This window comes from Pelecanus crispus, chromosome 1 (genome assembly GCF_030463565.1).
Source record: "Pelecanus crispus isolate bPelCri1 chromosome 1, bPelCri1.pri, whole genome shotgun sequence".
NCBI classification, from domain to species: Eukaryota; Metazoa; Chordata; class Aves; order Pelecaniformes; family Pelecanidae; genus Pelecanus; species Pelecanus crispus.
In genome coordinates, this window is record NC_134643.1 from 42,187,749 (window position 1) to 42,206,101 (window position 18,353).

The following is an 18,353-nucleotide window of genomic DNA, read 5'->3' on the forward strand; positions in this document are numbered from 1 at the left end:
CGTGTGACACACCGGAGAAAAGCCTCCCTCGTCCCCGCGTCGCCCCCGCCTCCCGCCCCCGCCCGCCCGCTCCCCCGCTCCCCCGGGGCGCCGCCGTCACCGCCGGCAGCCGGAGCAGCCGCTGAAGCCGAGGGGCGGCGGGGCTTGCCCGCCTCTCCCCCCTTCCCATCCCTTCCCTTCCCTCGCCTCTCCCCGGTGCCTATATATAGCCGCCTCTGCCCGAGCCAGCCGGGAGAGCGCTCTGTACCTGCAGGAGACAGAAAAGACAAAATAAGAGGAGCGGCGAGGAGTGACTCTCCGGAGCCGGCCCCGCCAGGAAGAGGAGGAAGGAGGAGGACGGGCCCGGCCCGGCGCCGCTGTCCGGTGCCGCCGCCCCCGCTGCCGGCCGAGCCCCGCGGGGGCGGCCCGACCTGCGCGGCGGCGCGGGGGGCGCATGGCCGGGGCCGGGCGCGGAGCCCGACCCCGGCCCCGGCGGCTCGGGGCGCGGGGGGAGGAGAGCTCCCTGCAGGCGGCGGCGCCGGCGGGGGGGCCGGGGCGGCAGAGCCCTCCCCCTCGGCGCCGGGGCGCGCTCGGCGGCATGTGCTGAAGTGCCCCGCGGAAGCCGCACAAGTTGCCTGCGCGGCGCGGCCCCGGCGGCCGGACGGTGGGGAGCGCCCGCCGCCGCCGCCGGCTCCTGGCCGACCCCGTCCCGTCCCCCTCCCGCCCGGGGGCCGCTCCCCGGCGGGGCTGCCGGCAGCCAGGGGTGATGCGGCGGGGCGCGAAGTGAGAGGCGGCGCGGCGGCGCGTCCCCCCCCGGGCCGAGGGCCCCCCTGCCGCGGAGCCTCCCATGCCTTCGGGGCCCCCTCGGGGGGCGGCGGCCCCGCGGGAGGCGGGGGCGACGCTGCCGTGATGGCCCTGGAGGAGAAGCGGGAGAAGCGCCCGCCCGTCACCCCCATGATGATCGAGGAGGAGGCCGCCCTGCGGAACGGCAGCCGGGGGCTGCCGCCGGGCCCCTGGGCAGAGACGGCGGGGCCGAGACCCCGCACCACGGAGCGGCACATCGCCGTGCACAAGCGCCTGGTGCTGGGCTTCGCCGTCTCCATCCTGGCGCTGCTGGCCGTGACCATGATCGCCGTGCTGCTCAGCGTCCGCTTCGAGGAGTGCGGCGCCGCCGCCGACGGCCCGCCGCGGGCCGGCGGCAACGGGAGCCTCCCGGGAGCGGCCCGGCAGCCGCCCGGCGTGGGGCAGCCCCCCGGCCGGCCGGAGGAGGAGGAGGAGGAGGCGCGGGGCGGGGAGGCGGCGGCGGAGGAAAAGGAGGAGGAGGAGGAGGAGGAGTGGCAGCGGCAGCGGGAGCCGCCGCCCTGGGCCCGGCCGCGGCTGCCGCGGCACCTGCGGCCGCTGCACTACAACCTGATGCTGAGCGCCTTCATGGAGAACTTCACCTTCAGCGGGGAGGTGAACGTGCAGCTGGAGGTGCGCAACGCCAGCCGCTACATCGTGCTGCACGCCCACCGCATGCACATCGAGGCGGTCCGTGTGGCCGAGGACAAGCTGGCCGGCGGCGTGCGGGTGGCCCGCTCCTTCCTCTACCCCCAGACCCAGGTCTTCGTCGTCGTCCTCAACCGCAGCCTGGAGGTGCAGCGAAGTTACAACCTCAAGATCATCTACAACGCCCTCATCGAGAACGAGCTGCTGGGCTTCTTCCGCAGCTCCTACGTCCTCCACGGCGAGAGAAGGTAGCGGGGCGGGGGCGGGAGGGGCTCGGCGGGCGGCCCCGCCGCCGGCCCGCCTCGACTCAACTCGGGCCGAAGTTGGCGGCCCCCGCCCCTCCGCCGCAGCCGGCGCCGAACTTCGGGCGGGGCGGCGCTAGGACCCGGCGGGCCGCGGGCTCCGCGGCGCTGAGGGGCGGCCCCCGCCCCAGGGCCGCTCGGGCGGCGCAGGCCGCGCCTCGCCTCCGCCCGCCGCCGGGCCCGCCGGGGGCCCCCCCTCCGCCGTCCGGCCGCGCCCGGGGGCCGGCGCTGGGGAGGCGGAGCTGCCGAGGCGCTCGGCGGCCGGCAGCCCTTGCCCGCGGTCGGGGGAGCGGCGGTCGGAGGCGGCGGCCGAGGCCGAGGGGGGTGTGCGGGGGCAGGCCGGGGGCGGGCGGAGCCGCCTCGGTCGGGCCGGGCTGCGGGGGAGCTTGGGGCCGGCGCCGTGCGGGAAGCCGGGCCGCGCCGTGCTGGGCTGAGCCGGCGCTGGCGGCAGGTGAGCGGAGCGCTCCGCTTGCGCGCCCCGCCCGGGCCGGGGAGGGCTGCGGGCCGGGGCCGGCTGCGGGCCGCCGGGGCCGGCAGGTCGGGAGGTGCCGTGCGCGGCTTGGGGAGGGGCGGCGGTAAGGAGGGGACTTGCAGGGGTGAGGCGAGTGGAACGCGGCCGCCCGCTCCGTCCCTCTCGGGGCAGTCCCGGCGCGGCAGCTGCGGGTCTGTTCAATAAACGCTGCTCCTGTGCCCGGCTGCCCTGTGCCCCCGTGTGACAGAGCCTTCCTGGCCGGCTTGCAAACAGCAGCGTGTAGGAGAGCGAAACTGCTCTGCTGCTGTGTTTTTTAGTTCACTGTTTGAAGAAAAAGGTGGTGGGATGTGACTTCACTTAACGTGAATACATTTGCGCTGCCTGCTGCAACTGAATCACTGAAGATTTACACCCTGTGACAGAGCACCTGGCCGGTGTTCGCTGTTTTCATGCAGAACAAGATTCCATCTTGATCTGTATTTACTCTTGTTACTGTAGCCCTTGGGTCCCTGTCGAGGCCCTTGCTGTGGTAGGCAGGGTCACTATGGAGGCCCCGTTCAGGCATATTTTTTTTTTAAAAAAAGTAGTTTTCTCTTTTAACCGCAATCAGATCAGAAAAGAAAGATGGGATGGACTTCCTAATAGTTCTGGCATTGCCTGTCCTTTTTGAACTAGTTGCTTTTGAAGCTGTCCTTTCTCGAAACATCCGTGCGGTGACAGGTGCACTCTTCCTCAATCTCACTGTTTTGTGCTGCCAGGTGAAGAGTTTATAGTTGGAAGAGTTGGGCAAAAAAAAGTAAGTTGGGAAGCAAAAGAGCGCTCACCAGCTCAATTAAATCAACAGCCCTCATATTGGAACATATTTTCGTTACTGTGATTACTGACAATTTTAAACAGCCCGATGGTAGAACTGCAAGCAGGGTTGAAATTAAGTTTGTGCGATTTGTCATCGCCGTGAAATAAAATGGAAATTTGGGAAAAAGCATGGTTGTAGGAAAAGGTGCGGATAAAATGCCTTTTATCAGCGAGGAGTGAATGACTGGGGTAATTTGGAGTTTTTGCCCATTTCCATGCGGGTCTGCACATCAGAAGACAAAATACTCCTTGACAGCAGGGGCTATAATCACTTTACAAACCCAAGGAATTATTTAAGCAGTTATTATTCTTGTGTATTTAGACTTTGTATAGGAATAATTAAACTGTCAAATAGGTGTTGCAGTGACATTTCTCCAAAGATACCGTACTACACTTCAATACCAATGTCCCTGTTATGATTTAAAAAAAACCCAACAATAAAAAAGGCCTATTCACTTTTTGAATCATCAAGCTAGACATAGAGTGAAAGGCGATGGTAAAATGTGTTTCCTGGTACTCTTTGTGTAACTTTTCAGATAGAAGTTGCTTTGTTTTTAGTACCCTTGAATATAGTCATATTGGGCGAGATCCTTACCTTGTGTAAGGTAGCATTGTTACATTGAAATCAGTGGCGTTTTTTCTTTGTACAAGCTCATTTATATCTCTTTCAGTAAAATGCTGTTTTTAAAACTGTAATCAGTGCGTGGTTATAGTTTCAGGTGTTTAATAGAAGTACTGTTTTTCCTTTTCAACACTCACAGGCTTAACGACTCACTGTAGTATAAAGTAAATAATAGACATTTAAGCCAGGGAACTTCTTTGTTCAGAGCGTGTTCTTGCAGTGTAGCAATTTGCATTTTATTAATAACCCACTTTTAATCTAATACATATAACCATTTGTAGTCCTTAAACAAGGACAGCTTCTACTATGATAGATAGACACGCTTCTCTCATGCTCTGAGAGACCTTGGTGTTCCAGCAGGACTTTAGCTTTTTGACATCTTTGTATTCAGTTAAAATACAGCAACATCGTTGGAGTAGCGTTTGCTATAAAAGGGTCTAAACCATCGTTTTTCACTTTTGTTGTACATGAGGAGTGAATAACTCTGGCTAACTGTGAGGCTTCACAAACATAGTAATGCCTTCACTTTATAATTTTTTCTTTCATAAAGTTAGTTCATTTTCTGTGGTCTTCACAGGTGAAAGTCATAAATCAGCCTGAAATGTTGATAGCTGCATAAAAGTATTTATTTTCTTTGCTACTTTAATTGAAATGTGAAATGCAAGTGATATGCTACAGATTTACTTTGCATTATGTGCCAGAATTTACTGGCAGTAATCAACAGACATTTAATACAGAGCTACTGTAGAGTACCATAAGAATATGCACGCATAATTTAAATGAACATCAAACTTTGGCATAAATGAAAAGGAAAAAAAAAATTCTTACATCACGCAGACAAAACAAACAGACATAGTCTTCCATGTTATAACAACTAAGATGTCAAAATAGATAGGTTGTTGAGGAAACACATGTCTTCGTTTAATAGATGAGGTGGAATTAAAACACCTGCAAATTACTGCCGTGGGTATGCTGAGAAGACAGGCTGCAAGGCTGTCATTCCCAGAAGTACAACTTTTTATGGTGATATTTTGGGGAATTTGAGATAAAAATGTCAGTCCCCAGAGAGGTGTGGAGAGAGATGGATGAAATACTCAGCCTGGTCTTCACTTTTGGCATGCTATAGAAGTTTGGCTTGCTTTTTCCTCCTAACACAGAGAGAAATAGATAAATGTAGACAATGTGTGTGGTTTTTTTTTTTAAAGTGTAAGGGTTTAGTCTTTGTTTGCTTTATGGCGCAACAAGCAAATCGATGTTTGATAGTAGTGCATGTTATAAATATCACTGTTATTGGTAGTTGATGTATTTTTAGTATGAAATATTGACTGCCCAGTGTTTGCCCAGTTACGTGCATGTGGATATATCTATCTGTCTGTGAGAATACAGAAGATGCAGAGTTTACTGGATTTTATTAGTCTGGTGAAGAGATTGTTTCAATGGCCTAACACATAATAAATATTAAAAGACAACTGATAGGATCTCCAAGAACTGTGTGTATGTGGGGAAACTTCCTTATTTAGAGAGTGTCAGACTATATACAGTATTCCCTAAGTATGCATTTACATGTGTGTCTGAGCTCATTAAAATTGTTAATTGCAGAGGAAAGTTCATCATTCTTGCTTTATTAATAACAGGCCAGTACAGTTTTCCATGCTCACTTGAAGCTTCTGTTGATGTCTGTAGCTGTTTAGAGCGTGCCTAGAATGCAGAATCAGGTCCACTTGAAATACTTTGCATATAAATTAAGTTGCTTTGCTTCATTTAATTGGCTGATTTGGCTTTGTTGCACTAGTGCAAATCCACTGATAAGGTGGAATTTTGTTGGATTAACACTGGAATACCTGGCACCAATTTTTTACCTTATATTTAGCAACCTTATGCAGAATTATGATTTTAGTAATCCGTGTTTTATAATGAGACGAGAAAAATGCGATACGATGAATTCCTTCAATAATTACTAGGCAAATTAGGCTTTTTATTTTAGACAAAAGACCGATGGTAAATGCTTCAGTTGTGGAAAAATTTTTCAAGTTTTTAAAAAATTAGCTGTATTCGAAAAAGATGATAATTTCAACTGAAAATGTATCTAGTTCTATCAGGTGTGGATGCACTATAGCAAGATAAAAGTGTAACATTTCAAGAAGTTTATTTTTTCGTTGTTTTCTGTAAGACAGTGCTCTAAACTATATATAAAACCCAAGAAATTTTAGAAAAAGTTAATTAGATACTTTATTTTCCTTATGGGCTACCTATTTTTTTTCCCCTCCCTCCGTGTTAGAGTATCATATTGCAGAATAATGCTTACAGACTGATTAATAATAGGTGCCACCATTTTCATTATATAAAATCTATCCACCCATCCTCTTCCCTCAGAGGAATAACAGATGATTAGTCAACCTCTAAAATTCTGATAAATGTTTACCTTGTATCTAAAATTGCGTGGTTATTTCCACTGATGGAACCTTGGAAAGTGAGACGTGAATCAATACCACTCAAAAAGCTTACATATGTGCTACCTTTACAGTTACGTAGTTGGCTCATAGTTATTTTCTTATCCTCCATGCCTCGAGGAAATATTCTTATTGAACCACATAATTCAACCTTTTAAATGTAGCTTCTTCTTTCTGCAAAGAGATCACGGCACATGGGGTTTTTTTGTAAACATAAGTCTCTACCCAGAAAGGTTCCTATTCTCTATCTGGATTAAAATCTCTTTAGTTCCAAAGAAAACAGTTACAGATTTTTATTGTCAAAATAAAGCCTTCCCATTCTCTACAGTGGCATAATAAATGTCTTTTCCTCCTTCACAGATCTTTTCATAATTTGACCCATTAACTCAGAACATTGATTTGTTCTCTATAAAATACATCAGAAAAGAAAAGCACATGTAGAAGAACGGTGAACTACTCTCTGCTTGTTTAACCTTTTGCTTATATTTGTAATTCTGCAAAGCTCCCAGGATGTTTTTTTGGACTTGCACAGTCACAGCAGTGCTGTATAGTAGCGTGTCTCAGACCTACATGCAACTGGTACAGAAGTAATCAGCAGTGGAAAACAATGACCCTCTTGAGCGCACTATGTGACCGTAAGTTCTAATGCCCAAAGAAAGGCAAGGTGCCCTGTCGGTGTCTCCGGGCAGGGTCAACTCCCTGAAGGCTGTTAAATCCTGGTTTGAACTGAGGACTGTGCTTGTTTTATACCATATACCAAATATTGGCTAACTTTTTTTCACATATTGATGAACAAAATTGCTAGAACCTGAAGTTTGATACAAGGTGAGGGATTATTTATTTAATGTCAGTGTGGTATCTGCAAATTTGTAGGAAATTTGTAGATCATTAGTTTATATCAGTTGCATTGCAGGACAGGTAGTAAGGAAGTGATAAAGCAGTGTTCAAACACTGTGTACTTTGCACAGTTTGTTCCTCCCGCCACCCCATAAACCACAGTAGTCAAGCAGTATCTTATTTGGTACATCCATGAATCAAGTGCTGTGCACAGTAGTAATTGCTTTGGATTTTTGTTTGCTTCTTTTCTAGGTTTCTTGGTGTTACGCAGTTTTCTCCTACTCATGCCAGAAAAGCCTTTCCTTGCTTTGACGAGCCCATCTACAAGGCCACTTTCAAAATCAGCATCAGGCATCAAGCAACTTACTTATCTTTGTCCAACATGCCAGTTGAAACTTCTGTTTTTGAAGAAGATGGATGGGTTACAGATCACTTTTCACAGACCCCTCTCATGTCCACGTATTACCTAGCTTGGGCAGTGTGCAATTTTACATACCGGGAAACTGTCACCAAGAGTGGAGTAGTTGTAAGTATTTCTAATGTCGTATAGAATACATTTTGTTATTTTGAAAACCCTCACTTCTTGTAAGGGATCGTAACATCAAGTACTTAAAGTATTTTCTTGACTAGCATTCCTAAAATTTCCCAGTTTATTTAATGATAGCATGTATTGTTTAGGACCTTTTCTGAAGGTTGTCTAAAATTTTTGGTTTGATACTTTTTTGTAACTGGTTAGCTTAGTAAGTGTGGTTTTCTGATGACATTTTAAGCTTTTAAATATGCCATTTCACTTCACTTTGATTTTCTTGGGAAGTTTTGTCTTGTTTTTCCTGTAGCCTTTTCAATACCAGTGTTCGTGGGACTATTTATTAAAGGAAAGCAGTAGTACTGGCAGCATTTCCAGTCTCCTTCCTTCAGTATTGACGTGTCCGTTGGTGCGTTGTGTGCTAGCTCAGGAGGCTGGTAAAGTAATTTCTATCTTAGAGCTCTTGCTTAGGAGCAGGACTTTACAACCTATCAGCTTCCTGTGGAGGTCCAGATTGATGGAAGCACTAACTTTCTGGAGCTGTTGTTTCCAAATATGGCATGATTCCAGGAGTTATGCCATGAAAAAAAAAAAAAAAAAGAGAGAAAATCCTTTATTTATGTCAGTTTTGTTTTTGTTTACAAATATCAAGCTCAGAACTGTATAACAAGCCAAAACATACATGAGAAATTCTGTCAGCTTAATGGAATATTTCACAGTGCTGTCATCTTGATTTTTCAGGTGAACATACAGAGAAACCCTTCCTTCTTAGTTACTGTAAATAAAAACCCAGAATTAGCTCTGGAAGCAGAGGGCTAGGCGGCAGTTTAAGCTGTGTGCCTGAGCAAAGTGGGTGTTTACCTTATACTTTAGCAAATGCTCTGTGACTTTGTGCTGTAGCCTGGGGGCATGAGGAAGGGCTGCAGGCCTCCCTTCTATGGCTGATCAGGTCAGGAAACATCTCCATAACCAATTTTAGCTATCCTGAGCCTTGAGCTGCTGTGGAGGGAGCTGATCCCACCTACTCTGAGCCAAAGGTATTCTTTGCCCTCCCCTGTGCCAGCCTTCAGCTCTGTATAGCCATATGATCTGGCTGAAAACTGACCTGAAAAAATAAATGAAAATGTGGTACGTTTTCAAGCAAATTGGCAGTCGCACAAAAAGCTGGATCAGAGAACCAGAGTCCTAGTACAGATTCAAAGCTGCGCTGATGGAAGGTGGGCCCAGGACAGCCCTCTGCATTGGCATCCCTCATTTAGGCCATACTGAAGTGATGAGGAAATAAGTCTTGTTTTTGTCACTGGAACAGCTGGGTAAGACACTGGGGGCCTTTCACTCCTTTACAGCCCTTTCATACCATGGCCAGCAGACTGCGACACTACCCTCTGGCCCCACAAAAGGGGAGGAGGAAGCGTGGCTAGGAAGTGGTTCTCTGAGGTGCTTTAAGGATGTGGGAGCTGCTGAGGCCATGCTTGCAGTTCCAGTGGTTACCTGTGATGGCTGAAAGCCTTTGGGTTTCTGGGTTGTTTTTTTTTTGTGTGGTGTGGGTTTTTTTTTTTTTTTTTTTTTTTGGCATTTTTTTGGCTAGGTTGTTTCTCTGTCAGTTCAGTGAGTTGAGTTAATTTAGAAAAGGATCTCACAAGTGCCAAGGCAAAGTAGTAAGGAGGAAGAAGTGGATGCCTGGTTCTTAGTGTTGCTGCCAACAGATTAATTATCTGTATAAGAGGGATTGCTCTTGGGTTGAGGAATTGATTGCTGCTGGCTGTTGTAATAGTCATAGAATTATAGAATGGCTTGGGTTGCAAGGGGCCTTAAAGATCATTTAGTTCCAACCCCCCGCCATGGGCAGGGATACCTTTCATTAGACCAGGCTGCTCAAAGCTCCATTCAACTTGGCCTTGAACGCTCCCAGGGAGAAGGCATCCACAGCTTCTCTGGACAACCTGTTCCAGTGTCTCACTACGCTCACAGTGAAGAGTTTCTTCTTAATATCTAATCTAAATCTACCCTCTCTCAGTTTTAAACTGTTACCCCTCGTCCTATCACTGTAATCCCTGAAAAACAGGAGTGTTCACTGCCCGAGTAGAACACGGTGAGATATCAGGCCATTTCTTACCTCCCCATCAACGAGTACCAAAACAAACTTCTATCCAGGTAGGAGTTGATGATTTTCATTGCAATATACTCCACCTGCTGAAGGATTTAGTCTTAAGCTAAGAATGGCCTGGTATTTTTCAGCTTTAGAAAACACTGGTTACTTGGGGTTCTCTTTTATCTCTAAGGTGGAAGCTTTTGGTGTATACTGTAGTAGGTAGGTCTCGTGTTCCTTGTGCTCTAATACAGTGTAACGCTTGCAAGTACGTCCTACATAATACTACCCTATTATCTCACTTTGAAATGTCCTAGACTCATCTGAGAAACAGCTGCAAGCAGTTTGGCTTCCAACATCAGTGTAAGCAAATACATGAAACATGGGGGATGGACCTCAGGACCATCAATTTAAAAGATACAACCTACATCCTCCTTAACTCATTTTCTTGTAGCGTTATTCAGAGCTCATATTCTGCAGACATTTGCTGCTTGAGTACGTTTGATGCCCTGAAGACAGAGGCACACTCATGTCTTATAGACAATAATTGATGACTTCCTGCTATTCTCATATTTGGCAAAACTGTTCCCAAGACTTTAGGTTTAACAGGAATCCAAAGAGAACATCCAAGTATTAATTTGTTAGTAATTTGTGGCTACTAGGGCCTGATAGTATGCTTGAGTCTGGTTCAGTGCATGTAGGACATACAAACGTATACTCTACTGGCCTGACAGTACCATTGTACAGAACTTTGCCAACGATAATGCAAATCCGTGGATAATCTTCACAATAACTCAAAGACCAAAAGCCTATATAGGTTGAGATAGTCTCTTATCCCATAAAATTGTTCCATTAGTCAAAATTTTTAGGTCTTGTTTTTTATAGTACTCCTATCATAGATGTATGTTAATGCCCAGGAATACCAAAATAGTTTACCCTGAGTTATTGGTTAAATATATTTTTCAATCTTTCAGTCTATTTGTGATCTGATCATCTTTCATTGTTGTTCAGTTTTGTTGAAAGAGTATCTTTCAAGGTATGAACTCACAGCAAACACTTTAGACCTGTGTTCATTCAGATGAATTGCTGAGGTAACCCATCTTTTTGAGTCTTTCGTGTTGCAATACCAGGAATTCATGGACACTACTGGGTGAATTTGAAATTACCTGAAACCTGGCACATGCAATTCTCAACTTCTTGGTTTCCTCTGAAGCTACTTTTTCACTAAAACTTAATTGCTCCCATACCTATGGCAATGAATGTAAATGTATGATAAAAGTAAGTTTGCTTCTGAAAATGAATGAATGTTCAGGAAAATTAACTGAACCCCCATATTGAAGCATCCTGATGGTTAATTTCTTGCACTGGGTGATCTTACTTCAATTAATGCAGTGTATATTGTATTTATTTTGTGGACATACAGTAGACACCTAAAAGACTTCAGCTTGCATATACTTTTGCTTTTGTTTTGGCACTTTCTTGAACATGGTTTTGGTTCACAAAGCAGGTTTTTGTGTGTGTGGTGGGGAAGGGGCAGGGAAGTATCCTTTCAAATTTTGACAGCATGCTAATGATTAAAATCTCACCTCTCTTCCAGATGACCAGTCCTACTAAACTGCTGTGGTCAAGGGTAGATAAACTCCCTGAGGAATAAAAGAAACAGTGAGATTAAAAGCAGGTTTGCTCCTCAAAAATGGTTAAGTGTTAGCTGTTCAGTTTTTCCTCAAAGAATGACATTGACCTCAAAATTAATTTTAACCTAAGTGTGAGATTCAAATACAGATCAAGTTATAAATAGAAACTGACTTTTGGAAAGCTTAGGTAGCCAATCAAAATACTAATTTTGGTATATCCTATATAATTCTTGAAGACATGGAGATGTTCTGTATTTCATACACTAAAATTAATTTGGAAAAGGGAATTAAGACAAGCAGTGCTTTTCTAGGAGCACAGATCAGTGGGTGTGAATCATTAGCATAACTCTTTAGTCCATATGGGACTGACCAGAATCCCTTCCAGAGCAGGTAATTTAAAATCAGAGTTGACTTCTTAAATGCTTTACAGATACATAATATGTTGTTCAGATTCATCTGGGATTACAGTTAATGATTCAAATCACTTGATTCTTGTGGAAAGGACTGTGGTGCAGTCATCGTCTGCTGTGGACTAGCGGGCAATACAGTTCTACCAGGGTGCTGCCGGAGGTAATGCTGTATTGAGGAAGGAGGGATGCCCTCACAAGCAGGCTTACCTGATCTTTGTATGGCCCTAGACCTGCTGCAGCTGTGCCAGTTGTAGTTGGTGAAAATCATGGGATCTGTGTACTGTCGTCTTTGCACAGTACAGTAATCCAGAAGCTCTGTTTACTTTCACATGCTTGCTTGCTTCTACTCGTATGTTGTATTTCCTAATCATGCCTCATATGTATGTTCTTTGTCAGTAATTCTTAAAAGCAAAATATTGCTGGCTGGATTGTAATGTCTGTCACATCATCTTTGTGTCTCTTTCCTTCATTGTTGTCTTTATCTGTCCTTTCAATCCACCAGGCCTTTTCCTACTATTGTTACTTTATTTTTTCCCTGTCTGGATTTATTTTTACTGTACTTAATGTTTAGCTGTACTTCTATTCTCCAAATCCTCTTTTTCTCATCATTCACTTGCCAGGTGGACATGGAATCTCACTATATCCTGCATGCCTTCTCACTGTCTCTTTTTAGTTCCTTTCTTTTCTGCTAATTCTTTCTCTTTTCAGTTAGTGGAAGGAGTGAGCACTCAGAGACAAAGCAGAATATATCAGTGAAAATGAACGCATTGCTGGAAAGAGATGTTTCAGGGAGATTCATCATCTACCATTCTCTTTTGCTCTGGATGGGGTGTGGAGATAGGTATGGAAATCAAGTGCCAACTGGCAGCTTTAAAGTGGCTCTTGTCAGGGGGAGTGTCTGCTAAAAAGGAAAGTGCATGGAAAGGAGTGGGGTCAGGAGGAATTGTGGGTGCAGGGGTTAGAAGAGCAAGTGCAGGCAGCGCCGGAGCAGATGGGAGTGAGCGGCAGTGAAAGGAAGTGGCTATCTGGCTGGGTGGTAGAGAGTGGGAGGAGGAATGTTGATGGAAGGCAGTGCTGAAAGAACAACTTTGCATGGTTTCACTTTTGCTACTCCTGCTCCTATTCCAAAATGGTTGCAGCATATATTGCGGGACTGGCAGTGAGTGGGCCTGACCACAGCTTGGCCAGCTGTGCAGGGTATGACCTCCACTGGCTGTCTGAATCCATGTGCATTACGTTTTGAAGAGACCTCTACAGTCAGGTACATCTTGCTTTTAGTTTTATTAACCATTACTGTAGAGTCATCAGTGCAGAGTAATTTGTCATGATACAGAGAAAGACCTTGAGGCTAAGAAAGATCTTATGAGAAGAGTCATACCACAATAAGGCCAACCTTTATTGCACTGCTGCTGTTTTGTTATTACTTTATCTGAAATATAATTAGAGATCACAAGCTCCTGGTTAGTAAAAATCTTAATTCAATACTTTACAGTACAGTTAAGTCTTATCCTGGCCAATGAAGAGGAGCTGTAATAATCTGGCTAAAGGAGAATAAGGTAATTACTCTTTCCATAGTGCTCTCTGGCTTGCAGAGAGCCTGCATAAATGTCCCAGTGCTGAATTCTCTTAGGCTTGTGTTTGGGGGGCTCACTCAGAGTGGCTCGGCATCACACGAAAAGATCGAGTGGTCTCAAAAATGGGATCTATGCAGTAATAGTTGCTCAATTCTGCACAAGTGAAAAATCCTTTCAGCCCAGGAAGGGCTAGTGAACAGAGTCACATACACTGATTCTGACTTAAGTCTGCTTATGTCCAACAGCTCATGTTAGTTTAGGTCCAGCACCGTGGGACCATGGTTTTATACTTGTCCTTAAGACAAGATGACTGGAGGTAATGTAGTGCTTCTAGCTCTCCCTGAGATGCTGGAGAGCTGGGCTGCACATTCCCTCATCTGCAGTGCGGTGATCAGTCTGAGCAGACTGAAGAGCTGACTTTCATTAATAGTCTAAAAAAAAAAAAAAAAATCAGGTTGAACAACTATTCAGAATAACTTGTTCCCCAGTGGGTTCTGTCATTTGTTAGTTCCTAGAAGAAAACAAACCCATCAGTTCTCACTAAAATAACTCTGTGCTTATTGTACAGTTCAGCCTGTAGCTTTTGGAAAATTATTCTGTATTTGAAAAATGTATTAATATTTTTACGTAGTAGCAGTAATGACCTCAAGACCAGGCATTTTCTGTCAGTTAATGACTACCTGGGTTAAAGGCCTGAGGCTCTGCCTTAGGCTCTCTCTTCAGCTGCTGGTTAACTGCCAGCAAAGTCTCCCCATCAGTTTTTATTTATTAATCAGTATTGAAGCAATTATACACCAGAAAATTCTTTGTGGGTGAGCAAATTGGCTACAGCAGAATGATTTAGCTATCACAAGTAGAATTAGTCCTCAATTAAAATTAAGTTTTCTTCCTCTGCAACCTAAATTTAGTCCAGCTCCAGAGTTAGGCTCTACTTTCTAATCCTACCTGTACCTGAAAAGTAACTTTTGTTAGCCCATCGCTTACCACTGGGAGGCCACACGTGTATCTGATAAACAGATAGCAGCTAATGCAGGAAGCACCAGGCATATTTCTGAAGCCTGGTGTAATGCAGGCTTGCAATGTTTAATCTTTATATTAGAATATGTCCTGGAATGCTGCTCTGATAGTGATATGGTGATACTCATTCATGTTTTGATCTTTATTACAAATGTCCCACTCCTGCCTTCCCCAAAATAGCTTTCATCAAGCAGTTAAAAATAAAATGCATGTTACAAAGAATATGATGGGAGGTATGCAGTTATATTGAGCTAGAAAAGCACACACATAGGTATGAACATGGATGGATGTGTTTGTGCTTTCTTTTGCTGCTATGAAATTTTGTCTGTAGTAAGAACAGAAAGGCTGTCTCTACAAGTACCTTTTACCCAGTTTAGTGCTTACTGTTGTGAATTGTTTTAGTTAAGTGGGAAACTGTAATATACTACATTACTAATCCAAAGAAATTGTAGCTTTTTCAGATTCACCACATCAGTATTTGCTTACCCATTCGGTTTCAGGTTTGTATATTGAAAATGACTTTTAGTTTATTAATTTTTAAATACTATAGCTACAAAATATGCTACAAACAAACAAAAACCTATGTGATCAGCATCCATGCTAAACTGAATATGCCAGGAAATCTGTTAAAAACATAAATTGCAAACTTGCAATCCATTGTTATTGATTTCTGGTTGAATTTGCAAGTCGAATGCACTAGGAAAACACTGTACATGTATTGTGCTTACTCGTTTAAAAAAATGCTCTTTGTCAGCACTTGTAGTACATGCAGTATTTAAATATGATATTTATTTTATTAACATAAACTCTCAGCGGCACTCTGCAAATAATATTATTGAGTTGAAAGACTTGAGTTTGGGAACAATGTTTTGTTTTGGTTTTGCCTAGGAAGATCACCTGTAAGTATCTGGTGGCACTGAACTTTGTATGTAGTAGCAAGAAGACTTTGTTGTAAAGTGTAAATTTGTAATTTATGGCTAATTTGTAGGCTTATGGCTGGCTTGCAGTAACACAGAGCAGAGAGAGAGGCAGCGCCTGTGATCGTTATTCTGACAAGCATCAGGCCAGGGTCTTGATTGCAATTCCATACCTTCAAGAGCATTGCTTCATCTGGGGTGTCTTCTGGCTAATGAAAAGAAAGAAAAGTCTGGGACTCTTAGTACTTTCCACTCCTTCCCTGCCATTTGCTCAGAGGAGAGTAGTGTGAAGTCCCTGCAGTTCCTCCCATTTCCCTACATTACAAGCAGGGGAAGGAGGGAGATGGAGGAGGAAAGAATACTTCCTTTTCCTTTCATGTACTAATGAACATATGCTTAGTAGTACGTACTGTGACAATATAACTCGTAGTGAAGGCTGAATGCTTGAGCTGTGCTCTGCTTTCTGTACTACATTCTTTCATGTCTCCTTATGCCTCTTATGTTCTGCTGTCATATTTGACTTCATTAACTTATTCATTAAGGTCTCAGTCCTTGGCATCAACATGAATTCTGCTTTCTGACATCCAAGGAAGTAGCAAGAGTCTATTAACATGTTTCCATAAGAGTCATGCTCTTTCTATAAAAGCAAAAACGAAGTGCCGAATAATCTATAGGAAGTATCTCACCCCAGGACAACGTAAAGGTGCACGCATTCCTGCACCAGCCTGAACATCTGTCAGTCAAACCAGTGTTATCCTGTATACCTACCATAGTAACTGCTCTCTGTGCAGTAAAATGGATTACTGAGGCAGGTGGCTTAGTTGACATCTAGTTGAGTGACAGATACAGTGTTCGTGAGGGAGGAGAGTGATGTGTACTTTTATTTATTTATAGACCAGTCTCTCCTCCACGGTTTAGGTAAGTTTTAATCATATTTTTCATACAGAAGCAACAAATTTAGCCTATTTGTTGCCAGTTTTTATGGCCAGTGGTGGGAAAGTAACCACTCATTTTGGAGATTCATAACTGTTGTCAGTCCAGCCCCTCCTTTTCTGACAGTCAAATGTCTGTAACATTCACCTTTTAGGCTTGCCTTTACCTCAGTTTTTTGTGTTGGAAAACCTGCACAAATGCCATCTTATTTTTGCCTTTGTTCCAGTATTTTTGCTGCCTGGAGTACAGGAAAGGCTCTATCGTTTGTGCTGTTACCCCCATTTGTACTAGTAGAGGATCTAGTCTGTTTGTTTGATTTTTCTATGAAGATCTCTGTAGGGCTAACAAGACTCTTTCATTCTTCCAGTGGGGTGCTTTCACACTTCAGGTACCTCTTCTGAAGATTTTTTTTATCAGATGCCGCAGTGGCACCTCTTCATAGTGTAAATGTGCTTTTCCAGGGTCCCACCTGACACAGCCTGGCTTCACATGTCCCTCCCTGCTGCTCTCCAAGGGTGTTGTTTGCACAGGGCAAACTCTGCAGCTGTGGGAATAGTGAGGGTGATTCTCGACTGCCTTGCAGACAGTGGTTTTATTCTCAAGTTTATTCCACTTCATAGCAGCTGCTGTGGCTGCCCAGCTGCTCGAGCCCTGCACGTGGCTCTGTGCCCTGGCACCCCTCTCATGCAGTGGGGTGGGGATGGGTGGCAGAAAACCAGCCGTGTTGGCCTGGTTCCACTGAATGGTACCCCAGGAGATCCTCCAGTGCTCCTGTCTGGCAGCTTTCTGGCTGCTGTGTGCTGTTGAGACATAGCAAGAGCAGCCAGAGATGAGAACTAAGCCTGTTATCTTCTTATTTGGAACAGCATAATTTGAAAGCAGATTATGTTTCTCTTTGAAGGGTAAATGACCTAAAGTGTATTTAAAGAAGTTATCCCACAGTGGGTTATCCTGAAAAATATTTAGTGATGCGTTTTGTTTTGCAGCATGCAGTGGAGCTGTGTGGCGGTGTGGGACGGAACGAGAGGACTAGTACTTTATTTATATGAAATTACTACAGTGGAGGAGGGGATAAGAAACAAAAGGTGTTTATTAGCATTCACTGGGGGCACCTCTGGGGGTACCCACACTTTCTTCCCTCTCGCCCTCCTTTTCCTGAGAGCAGTGGATAGTTTGGTAGTCACAGGACAGCAAGCAGTACCTTGGTTAATAAAGATAAAAGAAGGGAATAAAAGGTGGGGGAGATAGAAGAAGGGACTAAAGGGTGGTGGAGGAAGAAGGGAAGTACTGAATCATTTGTGTACCACATATGTATTTCTTGTAGTTCCCGAGTCCTCTGGCTAATTAAATCACAGTCCATGGTTGGGTTGGGCAACAGTACATCATGCTATGTTTCATTTTGCTGAAAAGTGTTCCTATCTGTTTAAAATTTGATAATGTTGTTTTGGAGTAAGTTCATTGTTACCCCTTTACCCACAGGGAAAAAAGGGAGACTGATTTATACCTGGTGAGAAAGTTTGATAGTTTTTTATCTGACCTGAGTAATTCAGATAGAAGCCCAAATCTGTATGTGGGAATGTCAATGAGTGATAACATGTACTGCTTCATTTAAAGTCATATGTATGAATGCATATGCATTGACAAAATAAATATGCGTGTTTTTTGTTACTGCTGTGTCAAAGAAGACATAAGCTCTTTTCCCCCAGACTAAAGGGATAATTCTCCTCATCTTACTGAAGTTCTGCTAACTGGATTCAGGTGATGGAAAGGGAGTGATGTCCAAACTTGGTTTTCTTCTCTTCATTAACCTTTATTTTTTATTCCTTAGCAACTCCATATGTTTAAAATGTGTTAAATATGCAGTTCTAGAGTAAGAGAACAGAGTGATCACAGGGAATATGTGATATTTTTCAGTCCACAATACTTTTGCTATATTACCTTTCTGTGATAAGCACCAACAAAGGTAGTAGTAGCATTCTGCCCTTATTTGGAAATCTCCTGTCATCCCATGTTCAAGTTGTATTCATGCAAGTATTTGTCCATCTATTTGCACAGAGAGCATGCATCCGTGATGCATGTAAAGTATATGTTTGCCTTTGTGCTTGAATTTAAAAACTCTTGCTATTCTAGTTCCTACTAGGAAAGGAATGTATATTATTTCTTCTCTGTTCCTTTTGTTTCTTTTGAAGGAGTATGTAGCGGGGGTTTCTTCTGGAATCTGAGGCCTTCCTCAGTTTGAGGTTTAGTT

At 44.8% G+C, this 18,353-nt stretch overlaps 1 protein-coding gene across 1 annotated transcript in view; it reads left to right on the plus strand.

Moving 5' to 3' along the window:
* The first annotated feature begins 888 nt into the window (after positions 1-888).
* Positions 889-18,353, plus strand: part of TRHDE (thyrotropin releasing hormone degrading enzyme) — a 210,334-nt gene continuing 192,869 nt past the window's right edge. Inside the window, exons 1-2 of the mRNA XM_075707003.1 lie at positions 889-1,715; positions 7,258-7,531. Of these exons, the coding sequence (XP_075563118.1) occupies positions 889-1,715; positions 7,258-7,531 (1,101 nt within the window). The remainder of the gene's footprint in view (positions 1,716-7,257; positions 7,532-18,353) is intronic.